Below are 27,554 nucleotides of genomic sequence, written 5' to 3'. Positions count from 1 at the left end.
ATTAATGTCACAATTTTGATATGTTGAGGAGATGCAAAGAAAAAAAAAGTTGTGTTTCTGTAAGCAGAAAATGTCTAGTTTATTTATTTTAAAAAATACATATTATGAACACAAATAGCATAAACGCCCAATGTAACGTTTATGTCACATCACAGATCTTTGACATTTAGGGGTAGTATTTTTTTTAAAACATCATAAATGTGTTCTATGTGGTCCACTTGGTCTTTAATGTATATCCCTCATAATTTTCCTTTAAGGATATTTGGGTCTGGGTTCTTATGAGTTAAATTTCACTGCTCCCTGTGGCTAAAACTGAAATGTGACACAAACAAGAGGCCAGAAGATACAGAGAGACTGCAGATTGGCATGACAGCCTGAGAGGAGTTGTCTGTTATGGTTATGATGATGGTTCTGAGGAGACCCAGACAAGATGGATTGAGAACGCAGCGCACTTCCACTCAGCACTTACTGGCCCATTTACGGCCGATGATCTCGGTCGTTCAGCTCCTCTTTGAGACTGTTTCACTCTAGGCTTAATTGGACTTGACAGCAGAGGGATGGGACTGAAACAAAGAAACACTCTCCTGCTCTCTGCTTCTCCACTTCCCACACATGTCTGTCATTCCCCGATCACAGCACACAATCAACCATCACTTTCCTCTACTCCTCTCTAAACCTGAAACACCCACCACCATGTTCACAAAGTCATTTTTCTCCAGTAGCTTTGATTTGTTGTTTTCTGAAATTTGTCACGTCCTCATAGGCCAACTCTTGTCCCTTTACATCTTTTAGAAAAGCATATTTCAAAGAGTAAAATCATGAATTTAATTCTAAAGTTGATATATAATATAATATAATAGATTATAATATATGATCAAATATACCAGACTGTATATTTCAAAGAGTAAAATCATGAATTTAATTCTAAAGTTGATATATAATATAATATAATAGATTATAATATATGATCAAATATACCAGACTGTATATTTCAAAGAGTAAAAACATGAATTTAATTCTAAAGCTGATATATAATATAATATAATAGATTCTAATATATAATCAAATATACCAGACTGTATATCTTTGGTTTTTGCACAGTTCACTAAGCTCAACTATCAATACTTTTTTTATTAAGGAGACAAAATAGAAAGTAAATTGCATTTAAGCAGAAAAAGATACCACATTTTTTAAAGACAAAACCCCCCAAAAATAATTATAAAAGCCTGATAAAGATAAAAAATCAAATTTATAAAGTCATTAATATTCAAATGTAGAGTAAAACTGTTTTTTCGTTACTCAAATGACCTTCAAAACTCTTGTGTGTGTTTGAGGTGGTCATTTGGGGGTTCATTGTCATATTTTTTTACCTCAGAAAAACTATCATCAGAATTCCCTCTTTTTGTTGCCAAGCCTTTGCAGCTCAGAAACAAAAAAAAACCCAGAAACGTTGGGAGATACCCAGAGGTTTGACTGATCAGGAGATGAAGCCTCACGTTAGCAGCAGCTAAACTTTGGAGAACATATTGCACAAAACCAGGACTGTGGATTTTTGCCATCTTTTACAGTTAAAGCACAAGAGGAAGGGATTTTATTATAGCAAGTAAACCCTGTTTCAATGTTTAAATGAGCACCTGACTATTAAAAGAAAGAAAAATTGTGAACTTATTCTTTTACGTTGTCTGACAAATCAGGAGTGTCCCCTCAAGTTAAAAACTTCTCAGCTCATACAGACTCATAAAATCTCAGCAACAGGAGTGAAACGAGCCCTTAAAGCACCAAAATCTAAAAATCTAACTATAAAGACAAGCAGAGTGGAAGTGGTAATAAAGACTAAGACAACCAGCATAAAAGCTTGAGCTTCCTGATGCTCTCTTTTTACACAAATACGTGCTGTTCTGATGAAGCACCTTGGAGCATTATTCAACATCAACATGCTCCTAAAATCTTACAATAAGTTATTATGTGAGGTTATCTTAAACTGCTTAAGTTTCCATTTTGTTCAATTTTAGGAATATACTGGAGATACTGGTACCACATGAAACTAGAAGATCTAGCTAATCGGTAACACTTTCTATGAAGACTACATCTATAGTGCATTATGAGCGCATTCATAGTGAATTATAAAGCTCATTATAATCAATCATAATGCATTATGACTGCACTCATAAACACATATAAAGCTTCATGATGCACTATATCAACAGTTATAAATATAGCTTATAATGACTTATAAATCCAAGTGTCTTATGAGTGCTCTTGGCTGGTTGTAAACTACAGGCTGACTGATGAGGCTTATAATACATTACAACTACTCATACCCCTCTATACACACACCTCAACAACCAATTGTTATAAGGACTCATAGGATGCCATAAGTATAAATAAATGATCAATGTATGCTTTAAGTAAAGTGAGGTTCATATAGACGCATCTATAATGCAGTATAGCTAATGGAAATGTGTTACACTTTACTTAACGCCAACAATGAAACATCATCAGCAACCTACTTTTGCTGATAACATGCAATTTAAGGCAAAAATCTTTTCTCATGTAGCACAAATGTGCTATTTCCGCCAACTGTATTTGAATATTTGTGCACACTGGGGTTCCTAAACAGGTTTTGAATTACATTAACTGGGTATCATTGGAAAGCTGAGCCCAGTTTTCTTCATGTGGGATGACGTTAGTCATCAGTAGTAGCCAGTTCATTACAGTGAGGCCATTCCTTGAGTCTCAACCTCACTGTATAAAATTAGTTGCTATGACCTCTAGGATAATCACAGCCTCATGAAACTTTACAACCATAAACTAGAGACCTGGAGCATTCAGCTGGTGTGCAGCTTTAGCAGTTTAAAGAACAGAAGTGCTCGTCATCCAATCAATCAAAATCTCCAAAATGACCAAAGTTTTTCAACCCAAATCAAAGCATGGATTCTTCCTTGTTGTTCCAAAGGTCTTGGCATATTGATGAAATATTCTGGAGGGTTTTTTAGACCATTTTTATCCATTCTTGATATGAATAAAATTGCATAATTCAGCCCCTAATGTGTGTAACAAATGGTATCAATCCAAAAATTGCTGCCACAATTTACGGCACATAGTTGAGCATGGAAATGGACTTTAAATAGCAACATATTAATGTTATGAACCTTTAAACACCTTAATAGGTTTACATAATTAATGAAATAATTGATTAAGTCATTTTTATTAGATATTTTTTACCATAACAACCGTTAACTTGAGCTGTATCTCTCAAGCTGTAAATTAATCCTCAGGTTCATAACTTTCAGATGACGTCACCACTTCTATGTGGCATTCATTGTTGACCTGCTATCTCCCCCTAAACATCCACTGCCTACAACCACCAATTAAAAGGACCTGGTATGGTCAGTGAACCCATTACAGCAGGTCCAAATCATGGGGCGAATGCATTACATTGCAGGATAAGGAATTACATGAATGTGGTGTCAGAATTATTGTAAAAATGTGTTGTTCCACATTACGGCTTAGCCTAGAGATAAACTTTCCTTTTTAACCATACGTTCATGCAGACAACGAGCTGCGTTGTGAACGTAATTGTTTACTGAAGAATTCCACTAGAAGGCACAGTAGATAATTCAGACCCTATTGAGCTACCAGATTTGCAGGATGTTAATAACATGGCAACACTCCACAAGGTTATTATGTTGTTTATCCTGAGAACACAGCAGAAAAAGTGTCAGCTGCGTCATCATAGATGATATGTAAGGCCCAAAATGAGGATTGGTGTGCATATTGCATCTTGCTGACAATATTCACACCAATCCAAACAGATACAAGATGTGCTAATCAGACATCACATGCATGTGAATGCTTAATTAAAAGTTTTAAAAGTATATTTCCGACCTTAAAGCTCATGAACACACCGCAGTTGGAAGAGCAACATCTCAACTCTGGATATGGTGCAAATTCGCGAAGCACATGAACGCACCATTGGCCTTGGCAGAGGTCTGTACTCTCCGATTGCCGTTTTAGTTTTATGAATGTTGCTTTTGAATTTAGATTTTTACAAAAATATCAGCCTTGAGGAGCCATCAGTTAACCTTCAGTTCAATGGAAACCCAACCTTGCACATATTTTACAATAGATTCAATAAAGCAAACTTTTATGACCTACAGGCAGGAGGCCATGAAAAACACTTGGTCAAGTAAATGAAAGAATAATAATAGTTAGGGGAAAAAAATGACACTGTGAAATATGGTTTTGTAATAACACTAATAAAAATTGTGGGATATAATGATCCGGAGGCTTTGGGCACATTGCAAAAGGCTAGAAAAACAGACTGTCTGACAGTCTACGAGGCCTGCCTCTGGCTGTGGAAATATCCCTGACTGCTTGGCGGGGCCTCTGACTGCCGTTTCAGCCACTATCTTAATTCTCTCCTCCAACATGTGTAGGAAATTTACTGCTTCATTTCATCTTGTCACAAAGGAGCACTCTGCACCTGGCTTTCCCCTTCCTCCGTCCGCCGCTCTCTCCCTCGTCTCCCCTCCCTCTTCAGGAGAGTCTTAAAGCTAATGAGTTATGTTGAGTGAGACAGAAGGTCTTATCAAGCCTGTCACTGGCCCAGGGGCTTACCTTCAGATAGATAAGGCAAATCAACATGACAAATGTTCCTTTTACTTCAATATACTGTAAAAATCCTCCATGTGCTTGCACAGAGGGCAGCAGAAGTTTGTGCCTCGAACAAAAGCTGAAAATGAGCGTATTAATCCGTTAAAACTTTTACCTTCACAATGTTTGCCATCCCCTTTATAGCCTGACTTGCAGATACATTTGTATGACTTCAGGGTGTTCTGGCAGATGGCATCGATGCTGCAGTTGTCAAGCGCCTCTGCACACTCGTCCACATCTAGAAAGAAGGAAAGAAGGAGGGGGTGGTTAGCTGATGCAGCTGAAACATTCTTCATGATGGTGACATAGTTTTACTACAAAAAATACAGACTTTTGAAATGTCACACTCCATGTAATTGATTGTGCTACATTTGACCACTAACACCAAATACAAAAATACATCAAAAGTTAATACAAATCCCAATGGCATAATTGTGGGGTTACACTTGGTTAAATTGGTGCCATTTTCAAGAACATTTCTTCCAAAACTATGATCACAAGCACACAAACGTTAAGGCAAAAACTTGTGGAAAAGAAACCAAAGGAGCCCAAATAAAAAATGGAAGGATTTTTTTGAACAATAGACTCTTGGTTGGTTAAGATGCCGACCGTAATTCACAAACATCCCCTGTTCGGATGTGGCCTGGGACCTTTGTTGCATGTCATTCCCCCATCTGTCTCTCTTCCCTCACTTCCTGTCATCTCTCTGCTGTCAGCTATTGAATAAAGACAAAAATGCAATGCAAACAAATATGTGTTGACAGCCATTCTTGCAGCTCCCAGACACAAAGCAGCGCTTTGAACTAAATGCCAACGTCAGCATGCTAAGTCAATGCTACTGCAGAAGTTCATTATGTTATGATCGCTGCCAGTTAGCACCAAACACAAAGCACGGCTTAGGCTGATGGAACTTTCCCTTAGTTTTTCAGGTATTTGTATCAAGAGGTCAAGAAGTCAGGAGATCACAAATTCATTCAAGGTTCATTCTCTTGGCGCCCTTAATAACTGCACTAAATACTATTGAAATCCATCCAGTAAATCCAAAAATGTCAACCTCATGCTGATGGGAAAGGAAAAGTCAGGGGTTCACAAAAGTCATTGGAGGGACTCATCCTCCAAGGACCATGAAAATTTCCAAAAATTCATCCAGTCTGTTGTGAAACCAACCGACATTGGTTGCCGAGAGCCATGCTGCTAGCCTGGCTAAAAACCAAACCAATAAAATCATGAAAAATGACAAAACACAAACAGCAGCCTTTATCAGGATAAAAAAACAAAACACAAACACACATATTTGAGCTTTTAAAGCAGTGTGTTCAAGCCCAGACTAATGAATTACACTTATGCTTGACTAGTTATACAGGCAGAGATAAAACCGCTCTGTATAAAATGTAACTGTTGTGTAACTGCTGGATTGAGTTTGAATTGAAGGTGAAAAGATAAGAATGGAAATGGATTTAACCAGCAGCATGATCAGGTTTGCCTCATGGAGCCCCTAATCCCACCAAATCCCAGTTAACTAGCCCAGGTGTTTAGGATTACCCCCCTGCACACAGGGGAAGGGCAGCTTAACAAGGTTTACATAGCTTCCAATATCCACTCTTATCACAAGCCCTCTGCAGGAGCTGGCTGATCCCACTGGGAAATGACCTGCAACCTAAACCACTGAGCTTAGCATATTGCCTATATCTGCCTATTCCTGGAGGACATGAAGTCTGCTGTGGAAAGGAGGACAGTGATGGCGCAGAATGCACAAAACCCTGTGGAAAATCTGTGTCATATTGAACCTAATATATCCATTACAAGGGTTTTGAGCACCTTTAGGCAAACACAGTGAAGACATCACAATAACAGAATGCTGGTTTTGCTACAGGGAGAACACAAAGCAACACCGCCAGATTCCTACATATCCTGCTGTGACGCGAGTTAAAAGTCCCCTACAGACATGTTTGAAAGCATATAAAAACAATCCGCTATGATTTATTTTGTTTAACATGGTTTTGTCTTACATAAAAAGTTTAAAACAACAAGAGTTTGAGAAGGAGCTGGAAGCATATCTAATCTTTCTCCCTCATTGAGAAATTCTGGACCTGGTTGCTGCCCCGCCCACCACTAGTTTTGACTGTGAAAGAGCAGTGCAAGCCAGCCACGGTTCATGATCTGCAGACTCCAGATAAAGTGTCTGTGTCTGGTCTGTTTTGTCCAAATGAGACATTCAAATCAGCAACTGGCAGACTTATCAGAATGGTAAGAGTAGTTAGTATCTTTCATTATTTTCTTAGCTTGTTACTGGCAGTTCGACAACAAGATCTTCAACTTAAACAACAGAATAGACCAACCATAAGGACACAAATGAACGTTTGTTAAAATGAGCAGCTCACGGTACAGCAGAGATTCTAAAAATAGCACACACAGCATTATATATACATGTACGGGTCTTCGTTGTAAAACAGGCAGCAGTTTCGGTGAATTTAGACTGCAAAACCACTGACCTAGGTTTATGGCAAAAAACTTCCTGGTAAGGTGTTATAAAAGACAGTGTAAACATTTAATAAAACGTAAATGCCGGAAGTGAAATAGTTCCGAGGGTCAAGTGAGCCACAGAAGTTACGTTAAAGGCAATTTTCAGGAGAGGACAGTCTAGAATGTAAATATGAGTCATATTTTACTGCAAGTACAAACGCCTTATACTGATGTTTCTTCATTTAATGTGCCCATGTCTTTGGTCAACAGTGAAATAAATGTCAGTTTGCAATAATGGAAATTAACGTGAGTGTCGTTAACACCCACAACAGTTACTGATGCACAGGCGGAAACCTCCGGGTCTGAGCAGTGAGGCAAACCAGGAAGTGCCTTCAGCTGCATTCTACCGAAAATTCAGACAGGGGTGCTGAAAGCGGCTGCAGAAGTATTTGGGTCCATTCATTTCAATACAAAATGAGAAAACTTTTCACTTGATTTATCACCTCAGAAATTTTTTTCAGGACAACACTATGGTCTCAATTGCGACTAAAAAATCTTCTTCAAAACAATTTGATGTTAATAGTTCAAATAATGGCCCCATTTAGAAGAAAATATAAGATAAAGAGTCGCATGATTTATGGCTTGGCTACCTTTGATTGACAGGTGGCTAACAAGGCGAGCCCTCATCAGAGAAGCAGAACAATGCATTTCCAACGGCAACTTGTTAATAAAGTTTTTTATAAATATAAAGGACGTTTACTGGTTTGGTCTCACAAGTTTGACCCTTTCACACTGTATTTTCACTTAATGACAGTTTATCTGAACGTTTTGTTCATTAAAAATATCTTGTTCAGCTTTGGACTAATAGACACTCCAAGAAGTCGCTGTTCATTTTTCTTAGGTAAGTAAGTTAGTTTTTGTTTTTTGCTAGCCAAAACTAACATCCCAGTTAATGCTCCAATTAATGCTAACATGAAATAGCAGCGCCTTCTCTCAGTCGGGTTGAGGTGTAGAGAGGCTGTAGTCAGTGTCGTCAGATCCCTCGCGCTCCTCCACAGCCCAAATATGGTCTGCTCCCTGTTTTCGAAAACAAGATGGCGACGCAAGATGGCGACAAGTGAAACGCTGAACTCGATGCCTCAAACGGGCAGGCCACAATCCAATGGGTGACGTCACGGTGACTACGTCCATTATTTATACAGCCTATAGTTTTACAGTAGGACAGTGATTCCTGCTGATATGACAGTCTCCTCTAGCGCCCCCCTCTGGTAGGGGGAACACATAACAGAGACACATAACGGGAAAAGTCGTAAGCACAACACCAATAATTTAGTGCTGAAGCCAGTATATTTTGTTATTTATAATATTTTATTTTAAGTTTTATGAACGAGTCAGTACAGATCCCAACAGAAAAAAAACTAAAATCTTCATTGTGAACTATGATCTTCTTTCTTTTAATCTGTGTGAGCTAAATTTTGAGATTGCTCTTGTTAAGTGTGACCTTGCGCAACACTCTCTGTACCTGTAACTGTGTTTGATGGTAATCTATTCAATAAAAAAACTGACATGTCAACCCGCTGGTGGCGAGAAATGAAAAATATGAAATGTCTGAGTCAAAATGGAGACGTCACAATAACATGTATAACATCTGCTTCTTATCAAGTCATACAAAAGTTGAGCATTAACACTGAGCTGTCCAAATAAAGTGATACCAGCTGAATGGCTTTCGAGTAGTACTATCATCCCTGAAATAATTTGTCAAGTTTTTGTCAAGTGCTTGTGTAATGTTTAGGTTTCTGTGAAACATCCAGTATGGAATATAGCCCCTGGGACAGCTGTGGCTCCTGTCTCGCAAAGTTTCCACAAAGCCATTTAGTGATGCAAGAGCTCACCGAGTCCGGCATTGATTTATATTATGTGAGAACAATATGGATTCTCCTGAGGAGCAGCCTGGGTCCTTCCTCCTTACAGACTGTTTTCCAGGATAAGAGCAGGAGAGGCCGTGTGAGGAAGTGTTTTTCAATAGAGGAGGCATTAATCACAACAAAATATCTGTCTTATTGTCAGGTTTCTTGGTGCCAAGTCTCTCTTGTAATTAATATTCATTATGACAGAAACTCAAAGAATCCCTCTTTTCATCTCGTTATTAATGTTCCCATCTGGAGCATCAGTTCACTTTATCTGCAAGGTTGAAGACTCTCACTTACTTTGAGACACACACACACTCAGGCTTTCCAGACACTTTTCAAAACACCCCTTAAGTAGGAAACTGCAAGCACAATTCAAACACTGACAGCATAACACATCAGCTGAAAGGTTAATGATGAAATTCAAACACAAATATACAAATTGTGCAAAGAACAGCCAATTATATATCTGTTTTCGGCAAAACTCTGTTTTTTTCTTAACTCAATTCTGCACCCAGAACAGTTTCATCTTGTTATTGCTTCAGGCAATTGTTGAGTGCAAAAGAGCGGCATCAAACATTGGGCTGTAAGTATCTCTAATGCTATGCAACTGCCATCTTATAATACATAATAACTTCAGTGAAATTGGAAATGACAGAGAGCAGATTGCTATGCATTTAGGGCTTTAACCAAACATAACAGCCTCTATGTTTGGTAAAACCACCTAAATTATGTAACCAACAGTGCAAAAGCTGCTCCCTCCACAAAAATCTCCCTCCAACCTATAAAAGGTTGTCAAATCTACACTACAACGACAACTTTGTGCAAATATTATTTATAACTTTTAACATTTGGAGCATATTACAGTTGTGGCATCACCTAACACTTTGTTAACACTCAGTGTGAACACGTGAAAGAACAGTCTGTACAAACCTCAAGTGAGAAACCTATTTACCAGACTCTGTAAATCAACGGTGACACAATGAGACAAGCAATTTGTGACTCCCACATTCCCATTGCCTTTGGTGTGAGCTGCACAAAAATGAAATCAAAACAAATTAGGAAATCCTGGCCCACATACTACAATAGTCTGTGTCCGTCAAAGCATTGTTTAACAAATCCACCCATAAAAGTTACTGGGAGAGTTCCAACAGACACATGGACAACAAAAGCTGAATATGCTGCTCTTGTTGGAAACCTAACATGACTGTGCCATGGAAATAAACATGTCAGAATCAATACATCCTTCTGTTCAGTCCAGAGGACGATCCTCTGAACGCTTGAGGGAAAGAAAACATGCAGCGTGCTCAGTAATGCTGCCCTGGTAATTGACTCATGCCCAAGATGAAAAAGATTGTGTTTTTCATTGAGAGCCTCTTTCATTCTTTTGTGTTGAGGAATCACAGTTGTTGGGAACAAGTTAAGGCAGCGGAGGATGAAGCCGGCGCTTCGAGACAAGGATGAATAAACAAAGTCAAAACAACAAAACCAAAGAAGAAAGAGATGTTGGGCAATGCTCAGATGTTTAAACAGTTTCCTCCGGGGAATGTGTCATTTCGAATATTGCTGCTGTTCTCCTCTGGTTCATGCACTTGAGCACATTTAAAGCCACAAATAGCTTGAGTCTGTGTTTAAACCCACTGACATTCTCAGAATTCAATGATTCTGTTAGATGAAAACAAGTCACACCATAATGAAGCATGTTTTCTCTTCCCTGAAACTGATTCACTTCATGCTTCATTGTATGCTCAATAAAACTTTAAACTTTACCGTGTGTCAAACTCCTAAGTCCCTGAATGCATCGTGCGTCACATGCTCTTGACTCAGCAAAGCAGACTTTTTATATTTTGGAAAGCGGCGGTAGGAAGCCTAGGTGAGCATATAAATGGGATTTATTATGAATGTCTTAAAGTTGCTGGATCATAAATGGTTATAAGAAAAGTTATGTTGAAAAGCCATTAGTCCATTTATTCCAAAGTAGCCCCTGCATGTAAGTCAGAGCTGCTGGCCAACGGCTGCTGGCCGTGGAGGTGAGACCCTGTCAGAGGTGCTTTTCCTCCCTGATTTATGAGAAGGCCGTGGGATAAGCAGTGTATTTAGCTGCATGGGCCGGCTCGAGGGGGTGTTAGCAGGAATAAAACTCAGAGGGTAGAACGCGAGTGTGTGGGAGAACTGTAGAGCCGAAGGTGTGTAGTTCAAACATAGGGTAATGTTTACTTTGAGTGTTGAGACCCTCGCTGTTTGCTTTGCCCCAAACCTGCCCCCCTCCAACCCGTCACCTTTCCTTCAGATACAGAAATAGACTGAGTGGAGCTGGGACACCCATAGGTGTAGTTTTACTCGTGCTGCCTGCAGCCAACTTCAAAATAAGAGTCGGGAAAATATGGGACGAGTGATATATTCAGTCAGCGAGAGGCAGCAAATTATACAGCTAAAGTGTTTCCCCCGACAGGATGACTTTGCGCTACATTTCAATAGTTGGGTTTTTTGTCATTAGAGACAAAACATTCCTTCTTGACAAAAGCATTTTCAGATGAAATCTTTCATTTTCATGAGCTCATTGCGGCAGAGGAGGAAGGGTGCTGGGTTCAAGTCCATAAAAAGGTGTTCTTGGGATCACAGCGTTTGTCGTACTGCGGATAATTACAAAGGAACAAGTATTGTAATTATCCATCTTAGAACCACACTTACACTATACTTAGGGTTGTGGTTGTGCAGGATGGGGTTAAGGTCAGGATAATTACTTCAGCTACAGAGCAGCAGAGAGAATGGCTGCACTGTATCAAAGACAGACAGCAACACCTCTTTTATCTACTTGCTGTAAATGAACCGTATGATGATGATATGTTTGACTCAAACAGTTGTATAGGAGATCAACGGCTGTGCAAATGTGGCTCATTTCCTTGGTTTGAATTTGGGTTTGGTGAAACTACAGCAAGAAAATGAGAGAAAAAAAGGAAAAACATGTATACAACATTTTGGTCCTGTTTTCCTCTTTTGTTGCTCTTTAATTTTGTTTCTGTTTTCATCATAAAACCCCAGATTGTGGACAAAATAAAAATTCCATGATTTATATATAAATCACCCCCTCTAGACATGTTTTATGACAAATAAAATATGTGTTTTTCCCACAAATAAGTTCATTTAACCTCTTAAAAATCCTAAAATGACAGGCACTCATTCACACTGATCAGAAAATCTATATTGTTAATTTCCAAAGTTTAACTACTGGATACAAGATGTCTCCTATTAAAAGGGACAGTTCACCTTCTACTCATTCAGTGAAAAACCCAGAAGCTATTGTTCATTTTCAAGTTCAATTATGTGTCTCCTATTTCTCTGATTGGCTTCCGAACTAGTTGAGATGTCATTAAATCATGCTAGCAGGTAAACATATTTCACTCTGATTCAAGCTGAGTACAATGACACTTTGATGAATGTGAAAACTACCTTTGCACGAACATCATTCTGCACAGCTCAACATCTTACATCAGAGTAACAAACAATAAGCAAAACACATTTTTGGGTGGAAGGAAACATTAAAATTAGCACTTTTATTCCAAATTTGTACCCACATGCAGCCATAATGCTGCCACGTGTGCTTGAACCAAAATCAAAACTGATAGATTTGAAAAGAAACGTAATATATGCACAACACATCACCTTATAATTAGCATACTGACTGTCTACATCTATCTCTATATATGGTGCACACTAATGAGAGGAAGTGAGGACGAGGTTGTGGAAAGGACAGGAACTATGGCTGGTTGTTGCAACATTATCACAGCACACTGTGAAAATGTCATGGATTTTCGAAATGTGCAGGGCAGCAGACCGGCCAGCCTCCCATAAAAAATAAAAAAAGGTTTTGATGAAATGCAGACGTCAACATTAACACAAAATTTAGCATCTCTCCCCCCTCTTGCCCAGATCCCCTTCAGCTAATGAAGGGACACACTGTTGGCTGTCCAGCAAGCCTCTAAAAAGTTGTGAATAAAAATATCAACTGCTTCCATTCGGGATATTTACACTCATCCTTCACACACTCTAAATGTTTAGGAATCATGACCACTGACTGATCCTGTGCTTTCAGAAACTGTGATCACAACTTCAAAACCCCGGGTCCCTCCCTGCTTGTGTCCACCAACCATGAAGCCTCAGATTAATCTGAGGCCGAAGGGAAAAAGAAGAAGAACATGCAAGCAGAGTTTAAAGAGGGCAACATCATGTTAGCACGCTCAAAGACTATCTATGTCTGTAGCTTTTTTATGACCAGGAGGGGACAGGGCTTTATTTTTTAATGTTTCTTAAATATTTTTAATGTTATAACGACAGTAATGACTGAACCTTGTTGTGTTTGTATATTCCTTAAAGGGGCAATACACCAATTACACATTTAGTTCAGTTTACTGAAGAGGGAGTTAGCCTTTGAAAACAGTAATGAGCTATGTGTTTACCAAAGTTTGAAGAAAAAATAAAACCCTGGTGATGTAACTGAATGAAAGATGTTGGGAGTTTTATTAGGGAAAATGTAGGATTAAATGCCCAATATTAACTATCTATAGCGCAAAGTCTAAAGTGCATGGCACAAATCCACTTTTGCTCGTAAAATGGCACATAATCTGGGTGCTAAATAAGACTCAAGGGGTGTAACATGAACCTGGCACCTTGCTATTGTGCAAAATGGCAGATTTTACAGATTGGAGAAGTGAGAAGCTGCCACTCAATTTGACTGCATATCTACAAATGTACCTATAACCTATTCAACTGAGGAGGAGGAGCAACCCTGTGCATGTCATAAACAGAGTGTACATGCAGTGTGACCCCCACATCACATATCTGTACAACTTGCCTAATAAATAGAGGGAAAATACTGCACCATTGGCTTTAGACCAGGTTTTTGTTTGTCAATGGCACAATCGTTTTCTGCTGCCTCAATAAAGCATGTGCCAACCAGGCGGCAATCTCCGTGCCTGAGCATGGAAGCCACAAGGAAGTGCATAAAGCCTGCAATTCACCGAAAATTCCAGTAGGGGGCGCTAAGTTTGGCTGCAAAAGAAATCTGCCCATTCATTTCAGTGCTAAATTTGAAAACTTCTCACTTGATTTATTACCTCAGAAAAAATTTTCAGGGACAACATTATGGTCTCAATCGCTAGTAAAAAATCTTCTTCAAGACAATTTGATGTCAACAGTTCTAATAATGGCCCCATTTAGAAGAAAATAGAAGATAAAGAATCGTATGATTTGGGGCGTTTCTAGCTTTGATTGACAGGTCACTGACAAGGCGAGCCGTCACCAGGAGAGAAGCAGAGCAATGCGTATCCACGGCAACGTGTCAATAAAGTTATATATAACGTTATATAGATAGAAAAGAGGACGTTTAGCGGTTTGGTCTCATAACTTTGACCCTTTCACTGTATTTTCACTTAATGACAGTTTAATTGAACGTTTTGTTCAGTAAAATGTCTTGTTCAGCGTTTGGTTGGACTAACAGACGCTCCAAGGAGTCGCTGCTCAGTTTTCTGAGGTAAGAAAGATACATTTTGTTTTTGTTTTTTTGCTAGCCAAAACTAGCATCCCAGTTAATGCTCCAGTTAATGCTAACATGAATTAGCAGCAGCTTCTCTCAGTCGGGTTGCCGGTGTAGAGAGGCTGTAGTCAGTGTCGTCAGATCCCTCGCGCTCCGCCACAGTCCAATTATGGTCTGCTCCGCGTATCGGAAACATGATGGCGACGCAAGATGGCGACGAGTGTAACGCTGAACTCGAGGCTTCCAACGGGCAGTCCACAAACCAATGGGTGACGTCACGGTGACTACGTCCATTATTTATCTACAGTCTATGGTGCCAACCCCATGCCTGACCACACCTCACTTTTAAATCAATGCGCCCATGGGTGCACAGATGGGTGCAAGTACATTTGGTACTTACACAGCGTGCACTGGGCATGAAAACCATGACTGAGTCTGTGTGAAAACAGTTGCACTGCACTGTGCAACAGGTAAAATATTATATTAGAGCTTCAACTAACATTTATTTTTGTACTTGAATAAACTGCTGATTATTCCCCAATTAATTGTTTGCTCTATGCTATCATTATAATTCAAGGCCAATAAAGTCAGCATGGTCCAATTTTTTTAGGCATTTTTGAAAAAGGCAATCAGTTTTCATAATTGATTAATTGTCTTATTGCTTCCACTTGCTCGGCCTTTGCAAAATGAATTCCCTAAGATTGAATTTGTTCATTCATCCAACACTACATTTTACACATTCTAATGAAAACCATTGCCAACATCCTTTCTGCTCAGTAAAGTTTTATATTTAGTGTAAAATCATCACTTCCTTTATCAGAGATTTTTGCACTTTAACAGAAGGAGTCCCAAGTTTCCCCACTGCGGATTTTTAAAGTTATCTATTCTAGATCCAACTATACTGAACAAAAATATAAACGCCCCTCTCAGAGCAACACATCTCCTTCACATGGAGTTGATCAGGTTGTCTACACTGTAAAACATAATCTGTTTAATTTACGGAAAAATACCGGCAGCTGTGGTTGCCAGAATTTCACTGTAAAAAATACAGTGAGTGGATTGTCTATTCTAAATTTAAATGTAAATATCAGCAAAAACTAATTTAGACTGAATAAGTATTATTATTTTTAGGGTAATTGTGTCATTTATTCACACATCATGGTGTTTCTCCATAAATTTGTGTGAAAATGTTATATTTTTACAGCAAAACTGTGTGTTTCTTCCAGTTTATGACAGAAAAAGTAAAAGGTTTGTGCTATTCTTTGATTTACGGTAATTAATGGTGTCTATTGTCTATAATGGTGATGTACAATTTTTTATTTTACGCACCATTTCTGATGTATTTGACAGTGTTTTACTGTTATTTCTACAAACATTTTTTACAGTGTATCGTGGCCTGCAGAATGTTATTCCATTATTCCCGGAGGGCCACACGTAGCTGGCGCACATTATCCTGAACTGGAACACGGACACGTTGATCCAGAACATCCCAAAGATGCTCTATAGGCGACATGTCCGGCAAATACGTTCTCTCAAATGGCCTATCGTCCCATAATTAACATTCAGCTGCACAGCAATCGCTCTGATGTACATCCCTGCATCCAGCATGACCTGAAACATCTGAGGCATGATGACTTATGACAAAATTTGACATTTTGAGGTGGCCTTTTATTGTCCCCAGTATAAGGAGTCTACTGCTCATTCTGTCTGATCACCGTCTGGAAATGTCACACCCATGTACTAAGTGAAATCACTGCACCACTGAGTAAATGCTCACTGACAGAGAGATGGATTAAAAATGTTACACAAATCAAGAGAAACAATCCTATTGTACAAGTAAAAGTCAGCATATGTTCACTTCACTTCATTTTGTGTCTTTTTTGTGTCTTTGTTTAGTCATTTTGTCAAAAAGACACAAAATGACCAAAAAAAAGACACAAAATGACAAAAAGGAAACAAAATTACTAAAAAAGACAAAATTATTTTAAAAAGACACAAAATTATTTTAAAAAGATACAAAATTATTTTAAAAAGACACAAAATTATTTAAAAAAAAGACACAAAATTACAAAAAAAAGACACAAAATGACCCAAAAAAAAGACCCAAAAAAGACACAAAATGACAAAAAAGGAAACAAAATTACTAAAAAAGACAAAATTATTTTAAAAAGACACAAAATTATTTTAAAAAGACACAGAATTACCAAAAAAGACACAAAATTATTTAAAAAAAAGACACAAAATTACAAAAAAAAGACACAAAATGACCAAAAAAAAAAGACCCAAAAAAGACACAAAATGACAAAAAAGGAAACAAAATTACTAAAAAAGACAAAATTATTTTAAAAAGACACAAAATTATTTTAAAAAGACACAGAATTACCAAAAAAGACACAAAATTATTTAAAAAAAAGACACAAAATTACAAAAAAAAAAAAACACAAAATGACCAAAAAAAAGTAATTAAAGGGACCTTCCACACACAACACGGTAAAGTACCATTCATATAAAACTCACATTAAACTTTCATATCAAGGTGAGGGCCACAAAATATCGTCACAAGGGCCGCAATTGGCCCGCGCGCCGCGAGTTTAGAGTTGTTAACTCCATGTGGCATCAATATTTGACATGGAGCGTTTATATTTTTGTTCAGTATATATATGATGTTCTCTACAGTTCAAGTAGAACAAAAATGTAAGTTAAGAGAGGAAATAATTGGACCCTGTAACATTATATGAAGTTGTGAAAAACTTCTAAAGATCTTGCTCAGTGTCTTCACTTCAAAAATAATCACATACTGCTTTTTATGTTCTACCACTGCCTGGTTCTGCAATGGGCACTGATCTATAATAGATGTGTATTTGGGTTGTTTGACTAATTCAAGCCAACACATGCAAGATCTTTGTATCTGCTTTTTCAATCTGTTGATGCCTTGTGTTTTCCACCAAAAGTGACAGCAACACAGATGAGCCTGAAGACTTCAGAGTAAAAAGAAAGTGGCCTCACCTTGCTTCATTTATAAAACATTTCTCAGGCTCTTTGAATAAATAATGGCAACTCTCTGTGATTTTGATCGTAGACCAAGCATCTGGTGCTGTGCCTTTCCTTTTGCATGTGTGGCCCTAATAGACTATGACTCACAGACCTCCGGACCACCTCCAGTAGAAAAACACTTATTACAGTAATTAAGTGAATCATAGAGTAATACTAAGAGGGCGCAGAGAGACGCTGACATGACATGCTAAGTGTCGGAGGTCTAATACATACCACACTGAATAATTGAGCATAACTTGTAACCGTTCCCCATAAGGAGCCAAAGTGACAAGACATTTACCTTTGAAGGGATTTTTCACCCTTCTTGTCATGTGTCCTTCACTGTTAATGACTTGTTGGCCCCATGCAGCATATTTTATATACGGAAAGGGTGGCACTTAGTCCAGCTGTATACCTTATATTTATACAACCAGAGCTAACTGACATGACACTCTCCCCTCGGCACACAGCAATTACATTCATTGGTGGTTGCTTTAACCAGATACAGTAACGACTATAAAGATGGCAACGTAGCAATTACAGCACAAGTGTGATATTTTTAGTTATTTCCTGTCAAACTGAGGTATAAAGTGAATGGTTCTCTGTGTATGTTGTGAAGCAGGCATTAACTACCAAAGCTCAGAAATGTGAAATTCAGTGGGCAGGAACTGACTGGATACATGCTTCATTTAAATGCCGTCAGACAGCATAATCACTTAATGCAAACATTTTACTCCTACAGGCGTATCAAGTGCTTAACGTCCTCTTCATTACTGCTCCTACTGTATTTCAGTCAGTCTGCAAAAGGGGATGCTATGGAGCAGAGAATATAAAAAGTGAAAGGTTTTTCCTCCACCTAAGGAGATTAAAATGGGAGGGCAGATTTAGGGGGAAAGTTTACAGCAAAATCTGCCACTGAAAAAATAAAATACCAGGATCAGGAGATAATGCTTCCATGAAGATGTATTTATTTTACCACCAAGAAAAAATGATTGGTCATGTGACCTCTATTCAATGCAAAATCGTTTTCAAATATTTCCCAATTGTAGGAACAGGAGTGAATCTGTTATAATCCAGCCTACTGCTCAATCTACAGTAGGTTTGCAACATTGCATTTTGTGTGCATTTTCTTTTAGTTTCATAAAGATTCATCAAGTAATCATTTTTTTCAATGAAATATCTGAAAATAATGAAAAAAAAGCCTATGTATTTTGCCCTGAATGTCTTGCTTTGTTCAACCAACAGTCCAAAACCCAAAGATATGAAGTTTGCTATCTATTATCATTTTTTTTATTTTTTTATTACTATCATACATGACAAATAATAGCATCAAGTTCTCACATTTGAAAAGCTAGAAATTCAAAAGATTTGCCATTTTATTGCTTATAAAAAAAGTCAGTTAAATAGTTGCCTTAATCTCCTGTCAATCAACTGATTAAGCATTTCTGCTCTCCTTGGATGACATTATGATTATTATAATTCCTGAAAACTAAAAATGAATTGCATGGACATTGCACCGTTGGTAAATGGCAGAGAGGGCAGCATTACCAGCTACTTGTTCTCTATTTAAGTCTCAAATTGTCAGTCTGTCTGCTGCACATTTTTCCTAAAAAACTTGACTGTGTATCATTACTGGCTAAATTCAAAGTGCACCCTGTAATTAATCAGCACAGCAAAATGTCATGTCTAGCAACTCTAAATATGACTGTGTTGACATTATTTTTTTAAAAAGTTAAAATGGAAATGCTCTAACACCCACTTACTGAGAGTAGTAGCTGAAGCAAAGCATGTCTCTGTCTGCTCATTTAAAATATATGCTTGTAATTTTGTGGACCCTATTAAATTTGAAATTCCATTTTCCAACCTAATAATTCCCCAACAGTATAAAGCAAAATTAACTAATGAAAACTGAGAAAAAACTGATGGCTTTTCTGTTCTTTTGGCTGGAAATTTTGACATTTGAGACACTTGGCAAACAGAAACACCCACTGTGTGACACACACATCCACTACATAATACTGTTTTGCAAGTCTTGAGGCCTAAACTAGTCATAATGCACTTTTCATTAAATGTAATGCTATTTTAACAACAGATAAATATTTATTGTTCATATTGTTTGTATTCATGTTTTTACAAAACGTTGTTTTAAATATTTATTTGTTCTCTGTGGTTCTCTCCTGCAACTTGACTGGATGCTGTCAGATTAGTTAAACAAAGAGGATTTGGGGAATTATTTGTTGACTTGCTGGGAATGAACAGCAATAACATTGAGATTTAGGAAAAAGAGGGAAAAGAATAGATGCATGGCACACTTTTAAATAAGTTAACTCGAGTCCACATCCCATATAATACTGCAGTAACACTGCAGAAAATTATGCTCAAAAGAGCTGAATGCCTGTAGAGCTACAACTATAAGTTGTTTATTTATTCGTTAATTTGATCAACAGGAAATTTGTTTCCTACTATTTTGATGCCAAGTAAAGAAAAAACATTTTAACATGTTGCAATGGCTTCTGGGAACTTGTACAGGGGGCATTTATTGCTATTGCTGACATTTATAGACCAAATGATTAATTGATTAATCAAGAAAATAATCAGCAGATTAGTCGATAACAAAAATAACACTAAGTTGCAGCCCAAATGCCTGTATGATGGATGGTGTAATGATTAAAAACAAAAGAGCCATGAACAACCAGTGCTTGCCATTAATCAATAGTATAAGCTATTACAGCCTGCAATAAATATATATGTGGAGTTCAGTGGGGGTGATTCAATGCTGCAGAGGGTCATATGTTTTTTCCCATGCCTCTGTCCATTGAGGAAGTCTCAAATTCATCAGTGAAGTCATCCCTCTTTCTACCCAGAATGCATTGGCCAGAACCCACCAAATAAATAACTGGGCTTTTTTTTTTCTTCATCTGGATTCCTTGATGTATTGGGTTGGATTTTTCCATTACTAAGCAGAATAAGAGCATTTCCTTTCACTTCCAGCAGTCTCTAAAGCTGGCGCTCACCATCAGGAATGTAAACACACACAGTCTGTAAACAAGGCTCTCTCTGACCCCCAACCCCCCTCCAACAACGCTGACCACCGCAGACCAGCCTAATGACGTCCCTCGCTGACCCCCCCAAACTCTCAAAGAGAGACGCAGCCCCATTATTCAGCCCAGAGGTCACAGGGGGGGAGCGGGGAAGAGGGCGAAAGAGGAGGAAGGATGGTTTTGCGTCGGCCGCGGGCCTTAGAAAGTACAGAGACTGAGATGACAGTCCCACTGATATCTTCTCCTGAGTCACAGTATCCCCAATCAGTGAGTAATGCAACAGAAACACAAACGTGGGCTCTGTGGTGGGGGGGTGAGAGGATTAATGATCTAAGAGCCACTGCAGCTGGCCGAGGGACGGCACTGAGGCTCCACAGCGAGACATCAGCTCTTGAAGGAGCCTCTGGAGGTGAGTTTAAGACTGGGGGGTCAGAGTGCCGTCAACACTGACTCCATCCTCCCCCGAAACCAACAGGGATGTTGTCAGCACAGTGCCGCATCTGCACAGAGAACAAAGGCCACTGACAGGGTGAGAGGGGACAGAGAGGAAGAGGTCGGAGCAGGAGAGAGTTTTCTAATTTTAACCACAATGCCTCAGTTGAGAGAAGCATCACAGGACTCATTTGGAACATATTGTTCAGATTAAAGCCTTGATAAATAAACAAGCTCCAAACAAGCTCTGCGCTCCTGAGTGCAAGGGTTCAAATGTTTTCTACCACTGGATGCTGGTGTTGCATACAAAAGCAGTTGGTCTCAGCAAAGTTTGGGTGATTTTACTTTTTGTTGAACATCGGAGTCTACAGCTTTGTCAGCCCTGCAACCATTCTAAATGAGGTGACAAATAGTGGTCACAGGGGCCTCGCTAGCTGCTGATAAGGTGATTTTCTGCTTGAGGAAGGGAGAAAAGGTACCATGACAGAGGAATCTCACCAGCTGATGGCTTCCCCCCGGGAGCTGCAGGGAATCTGCAGTGTCCAAAGGTTAGGGTTTTGTTTGGCTGTGACCTAACATTCATACAGCATACAAAATGAGTAAAACAGTAATGGGTGAAAGTCTGATATGCATGCAGATGATGAGAGGAGGCGGTTGTTGGAGAAGCAGAATTTGACGCAAATAGAAGGAAAGGCAGACATGCTGATCGTACTCTGACCACAAACTTGAGCCCTGCTGATGTTGGATTTGTGAGACCTGAATACCGATTTGAGAGAATTCACCTATTATTAATATGGTGGCCAATATAGTGCATTTTTTAACATGTGGCTTTTTATGTGGATTTTGCAGCAGGTTGGCAACGACATAACTGATGCAAAGGTTCTAAATAGGCTTTGCTCTTCAACAAATATCTTATCTTCTAGAATGAAAACTGAGAAAATAAATAATGAATTTAAAAAAACTAGCTAACACCTTTTCTCTATCACCCCAAACATAATTTTCTGCATTATATGTTCTGTTTTCATATCAGTGATATGCAACATATACACTGATATAATAAATACTGATGTGTTGATAAAATCTACCACAAACACATGCAAAAACTAACCATTTACAGGAGACTTTAAAACAAAACATTTCAGAAAATGTCTGTCTGTTAAATATGAGCAAACAGTGAGCAGCCACAGTAAGCTTAGCTTAGCAGCAAGACTGAAAAGAGGAGAAATAGTAACTAAATTCATCTACGAGCACCTAATAATGATCGTGACCAAACAATCATTATACCCAGTGGTTTCACAGTTTCAATTCTTAATTGATAAAAATGAGCTTTCAAGATTAATTATCCAAATCAAAAGCAGGATCTGTGATTCTATAGAAATGTGACCATATGGCCTTAATGTCAATTCATATATTTTGTGAAGATCTGTCAGTCTTTTACAGGTTAATTGTATGTGTGACTCTTGCTTGACTTTGAGTAGCTGCCAGGCAACCAGCAGAGACTCCAGGATCTCTGCCTACTGATTAAATAAAAAGGTATAATGTGTTAATTAGTGAGCTTTAGCAGCTCTGTATTTTATTAACCATTTGACAATGCCTTGCTAGCCGTTTCCCACCATTTCCAGTTTTTGTGCTAAGCTAAGCTAGAGCGGTACCAATGATCTCTTCTATCTCCAAAAAGTATTTTTCCTAGAACTGCACTATTCCTTTAAATTAATAATGGAAACCCTAGATGTGATGCTGTTAAATTCTTAATTTCCTAAATAGAAATGCAGTAGTAAAACATCAAGAGAGTGTAATCAACCTATTTCTCATTTTCTTAACAAAGAAAGGCGTCCTCGCAAATATGCAGCTCATTACAAATCAAAAATGACCAGGGGGAATAGATTGATTAAATGCTAAACATTTGGAAAGTGAACTATTTGAGATTCTCGTTTGGAGACCTTCAGTTGGGAAGTCAAATTTCTTAAGGCCAAAGAATCTTTGACACTGTGTTGCAGAGAGGAAAATGTCTTGGTTTTACATTCCTGCAGGTCAGGATGAAAGTGAGCAACTGTCCAGAATGAAGGCTGGCTGAATCGCCTTGGGTCACAGCTTGAGCCAGACAGCTTCGACTTTACATGTGCCTGTAAACATGGAGCTCACTCTGTATGTAGCTGCAGCCTGCATGTCCTAAAACAAAATAAATGTTTGTGTCGAGCCGCAGCTTGGCCAAACTGAAGCCAGGGATTTAGAAGGAAAAAATAGGCACAATAAGCCTCAACCAGTCCCTGTTTTTAAAGGATTCTCCATCTATAATGGAGCCTCACTTTGGGAAGTGAAAGCACTTCTGCCTGCTAAGTGCAATCATTAATATCCAGTCTAAAATCACTCATCGCAGCCATACACATTCACTTGCCCTCGCAACACACCCACAGATCAAAGCCGTTTTCGTGATTCACACCGCATTGCTCTTCTAACAGAATTGTTATCAAGTGTTTTCACCACTCAAGTAATGCCAAGATAATAATCTCTCTGCTCTCTCTGCTGCTCTGTAACAACATGTACAGTGGGACTGGAGCACCTCTTGTCAGGCAGATGCCTTCTGAGTGTGTCTGCTGAGTGGTAAAGTGAAGCTGGATTGATCCCCTCCACCCACTCGTCAGCGAGTGACCGAGGGCTACCCCGAGGCTCAACCTGCCTCACACACTCTGATCATAACGAGAACACAACTCTGACACCGCGTGCCTGCTGCAGAGCGAGAAAAAAGGCTGAGACAAGAGAGAACATTCTGTTTAGGGAATAGGGCATTTATAGGTTAGGAGCTCATCTGCTTTAATTGGGTTTGCACAGCGAGAAGTAACTGACAGGAGGAAATAAAAGGAGTCATGTCACTTAAAGTGAGCGACCCAAACCGAAGTGCCCTGATCCGAAATGTTCTTAACCTCTCAAAGTCACAGAACATCCCGATGAGGACGAGAGAGATCTTATTTCCTGGCTGACCTGAATACATCTTCCATTCACCGACTGTTAAAAAATTATGCTTGTGCTATTACCTTGGCAGGCAAATAGGGACTTTTCCGTTTGCTTGTTTTAAGGCACATTCATTCTCTGAGGAGTTAAGTGTAACAGCTCGACAAACACTTCTGCAGCAGCTTGTCAGAACTCAGTGGGCAAAGTAGGAACCACACAGAGAGTGAAGGTGATGAAAGAGGGGTGCCAAAGCGGTGTCAAAATGCTAAAGCGAAGATGATTGGTCATAGAAGACATTGCTGCAGTCTCTGTCCGCCTGTCTGTCTTTTTTTTTTCCTCTTCTTCCTTTTTCTTTCTGCTAAACAGCGAACATAGAAGTTCAAGGCCATGGGCAGAAATAAAAGCCGCATTTAAATGGTTCTTTTATGTGGCTTCAGTTTTGTTTCAAAGAAGTGTCCAAATGAGTGCAGACACAGCCCATACACTCCCTCACTGTCCAAATTACACGTACGCACACACATAACGCTGACACTTCTCTGCTTACACAGACCTGCAACATATCCAGCCTTTTATCAAGGAAGAAAAGTGGGCTGGACAGGACTGGGGGAAAGCGACAGAGTGGACAGAGGGGAGCTGTACATGTCTTTTTGTTGCAAAAATATAAATAGCACACGGGCTGACAGCGAGCTTTCCGACACACTGGGTGTAGTGCATTTGTCGCTTATGGCTGACAGAGAAAAAGCACAGCTACTTCATTAAGTGCAAAGGAAAGGAAGCGAGGACAAAGCAAACAAAGCAAGAATTGGGTGAAAAAGAAAAAGGAAAGGGGTGAGTGAGTGTTGGGGGTGGGTGGGTGGTTCTTCCTTTCCATCTTGCTCTTAGTGGAGACTCAGGCAGCATCTCTAGGTAAGCCTCCCCGTCACTTGGGCCTCATATTGCCAAGGCTGCTTGGTTCCCACAGTGTGTCTGGGCCTGGATATGGGCCTTCCTCCTTGCTCAGGCAGCCCTGCGTCTTTAGACCCACAGGCCCCGGAGCAGAGGTTACACCAACATAGCCAGCCACAGAAGCATGTCAGCCCCACACCAACCGTTGCCTTGGTGCTGCTGCATTAACGAAGAGCTCCTGACTCTGTTCGAGGAAAAGTGATTTGCCATGACGTCCACGGCTCCCCTCTTTCCTCTCCTTCTCTTTTCCTCGCTCGTTGCTGCTCGCTCACCAAGAAACCTCCTCTCTCACTGTCTGTCTCTGCACCCTTAATCTCTCCTGTTTCCCCGCTCTCATTTTTCCCTTCTTTGTCATTCTCTCCACCACATCCTCAAATCTTCCCTCCCTCATTCCACTGCTCTTTCGCTCCCCACTTTCTTCCTAGAGTATTGACTGATGCCTGAAACACAGTGCCATGATTAGACTGACATTGATGAAAGACAAAGACTCTTGTCGGCAACATCTGCGTTGAATAAATACCGAGATGACAAATTATGCTTTTTTTTTGTCATTGTTCATCCCTCCGTTTCTCCAGTTTTTTAAAATTGTTCCCAGCTTGCAGACTTGACAGTGCCACAGAGTTGCCACCAACATCAAACACAATATTTATTTTCAGTTAGGCACAAAATATGCTCACAAATAACTCCAGAGCCAAACACAGATAATATGTCACTGCAGAGCTGCTGCTTGCCTCGCACGGATAAACAGGAACTGGAGGGGAAATCTACCAAGTGGTCATCCACGGCGTTTCACTTGGTGACCAACAAACAGGTGCATGCCATTACAGAGCGACACTCATACAGCAGCATTCCACGCTACAAGGAAGTGTGTAATCGATGTTGTGGAAAATAAAGTGAGAAAAAAGTAGTTCTAATTGCAAAATGTAAATATTGAGTTTTCCCACAAGTGGGGGCAGACCACCCAGGATGCAAAATAGTCACCCACCCCCTTTCTCTTTTTGCCTTGTCGACCGCCCGAGAGATGTCTTTTTGTGTGTGCGAAACATCACCGACCACAATCAACACTCACACAGAAAGCATGATGTGTCTTTGCATGCAAATACTTCTGGCAGCCCTTGCTTGGCATTTGTATTGTGGGAAAATTAAGTGATGAAAACCTGAAGGATGAAAGCCTGAGTGGACCAGAAATTGAGCGTGCAACACTGTGTCTTTCTCGTTCCTGTAAGGTGCCAGAGTTTTTTGATTCCGGCTGCCCTTGTCTGGTCTGAATAATTTCTCACAAGACAGGAGAGCAAGAGGGCAGCCAGCTGGGCAGGTCGGCACTGTAGCTGCAGTGTCTGACAGACAGAGACTCCTCCATGTGTGTGTTACAGGCTGGTGTCAAATACTTGTCTGGACTGTGACAAATACCTCCTGGTAGTCTCACTACAATTACCTGCAGGATTAGCTATGAAACATAACTGTTCACACTGCAGATGCTGTCTGAAGATCAAAGACGGCTGGGTGGGGGGGGGGTTTCTGAGAAAAAAAAACTCTCAGTGAAACTTGATTTAAGCCTGATTATGTTTCCTCTCTTCAAGTCTGCATAAATACAAGTAACTGAGCATACTGACAACAGAAAAGCAATCAAGTGATTGCAAAATGAGTCAGTGGATCAACAAAAAGGCGCCTGCTTGAATTAAACTGAGTAATTGCTTTATCAAAGTCTCCAAAAACTTCACTTTTATCCTTTAAATATCTGCTTTTAACTTGTTATAAAATCAGGTTCTATTTAATTAAGACAATCAATCAAGTGTCACCATCTGACAAATCTATCAATTAGACACCAAACAGTCCGGCAGAAACAGCACATTCCCCACCATCAAGAGTAGAAAAAAAATGCAGCTATTTTTGGCGTGAAAACTTACCTTGAGTGGTTTTACTTCCTGAAGCTGACTGTTGGACAAAGGCGACCAAGCAGAAACCTACAAATCCAAGACTCGCGCGTATCAAAGCGTGCATATACATGTTAACTTTCACTGTAGTTGAACACGAGCACTTTCTAAGATCTACGATGCGCAAGAGCACATACGAGGGTGTGTGTGATATAAAGGTCTCTTGTTATTCCCTCTGAGCACCCGCTGATAGGATACGGTGCGATCCCCTTTTCCTCTTTACGCCTCCTGCTTATTTGAGTTTCAAGTGATCGGGGTTGAGGACAGCCCGACAACGCGGAGCGGAGGAAGGCTTTTCTGTTATCATGTTTCGAGCCAGACCGATGTCAATTTAAGAAAGGGGAGAGAGAGAGAGAGAGAGAGAGAGAGAGAGAGAGAGAGAGGTGAAAGGAGAGAGGGAGAGATGGAGTGGAGCGGCGGGGTCTGAAGGGGGAGGAGAGAAGAAGACGCGCTGCGCTCCGGACTCCTCTGCTCCTTCTTCTCTGACTGCCCCTCACGGTTTCCGTTTTTATGTGTTCTGCAGGTTTTTACACACAGGTGTTGGTCGGGCTCAAGGTGGACCGGGGTGACCACGTGCACGGTGGGTCCGGCTCATGAAATCACCTGGCCGGAGCCACCTGCACACACACACACACACACACACACACACACAAAGTGTCCC

General features: G+C 39.7%; 1 protein-coding gene across 2 annotated transcripts in view; it reads right to left on the bottom strand.

Moving 5' to 3' along the window:
* The window catches only part of scube3 (signal peptide, CUB domain, EGF-like 3), a 99,901-nt gene extending 72,661 nt beyond the window's left edge, over window positions 1-27,240 (bottom strand). For both annotated transcript variants that reach the window (XM_059333549.1, XM_059333550.1), the window contains exons 1-2: window positions 26,867-27,240; window positions 4,772-4,894 (exon numbers count right to left, since the gene is read on the bottom strand). In XM_059333549.1, coding sequence (XP_059189532.1) covers window positions 4,772-4,894; window positions 26,867-26,966 — 223 coding nt within the window. In that variant the 5' untranslated portion in view covers window positions 26,967-27,240. The remainder of the gene's footprint in view (window positions 1-4,771; window positions 4,895-26,866) is intronic.
* Window positions 27,241-27,554: the final 314 nt, after the last annotated feature.

The sequence above is a fragment of the Centropristis striata genome, chromosome 5 (assembly GCF_030273125.1).
Source record: "Centropristis striata isolate RG_2023a ecotype Rhode Island chromosome 5, C.striata_1.0, whole genome shotgun sequence".
NCBI classification, from domain to species: Eukaryota; Metazoa; Chordata; class Actinopteri; order Perciformes; family Serranidae; genus Centropristis; species Centropristis striata.
This window is presented reverse-complemented; position numbering and strand designations above follow the sequence as displayed.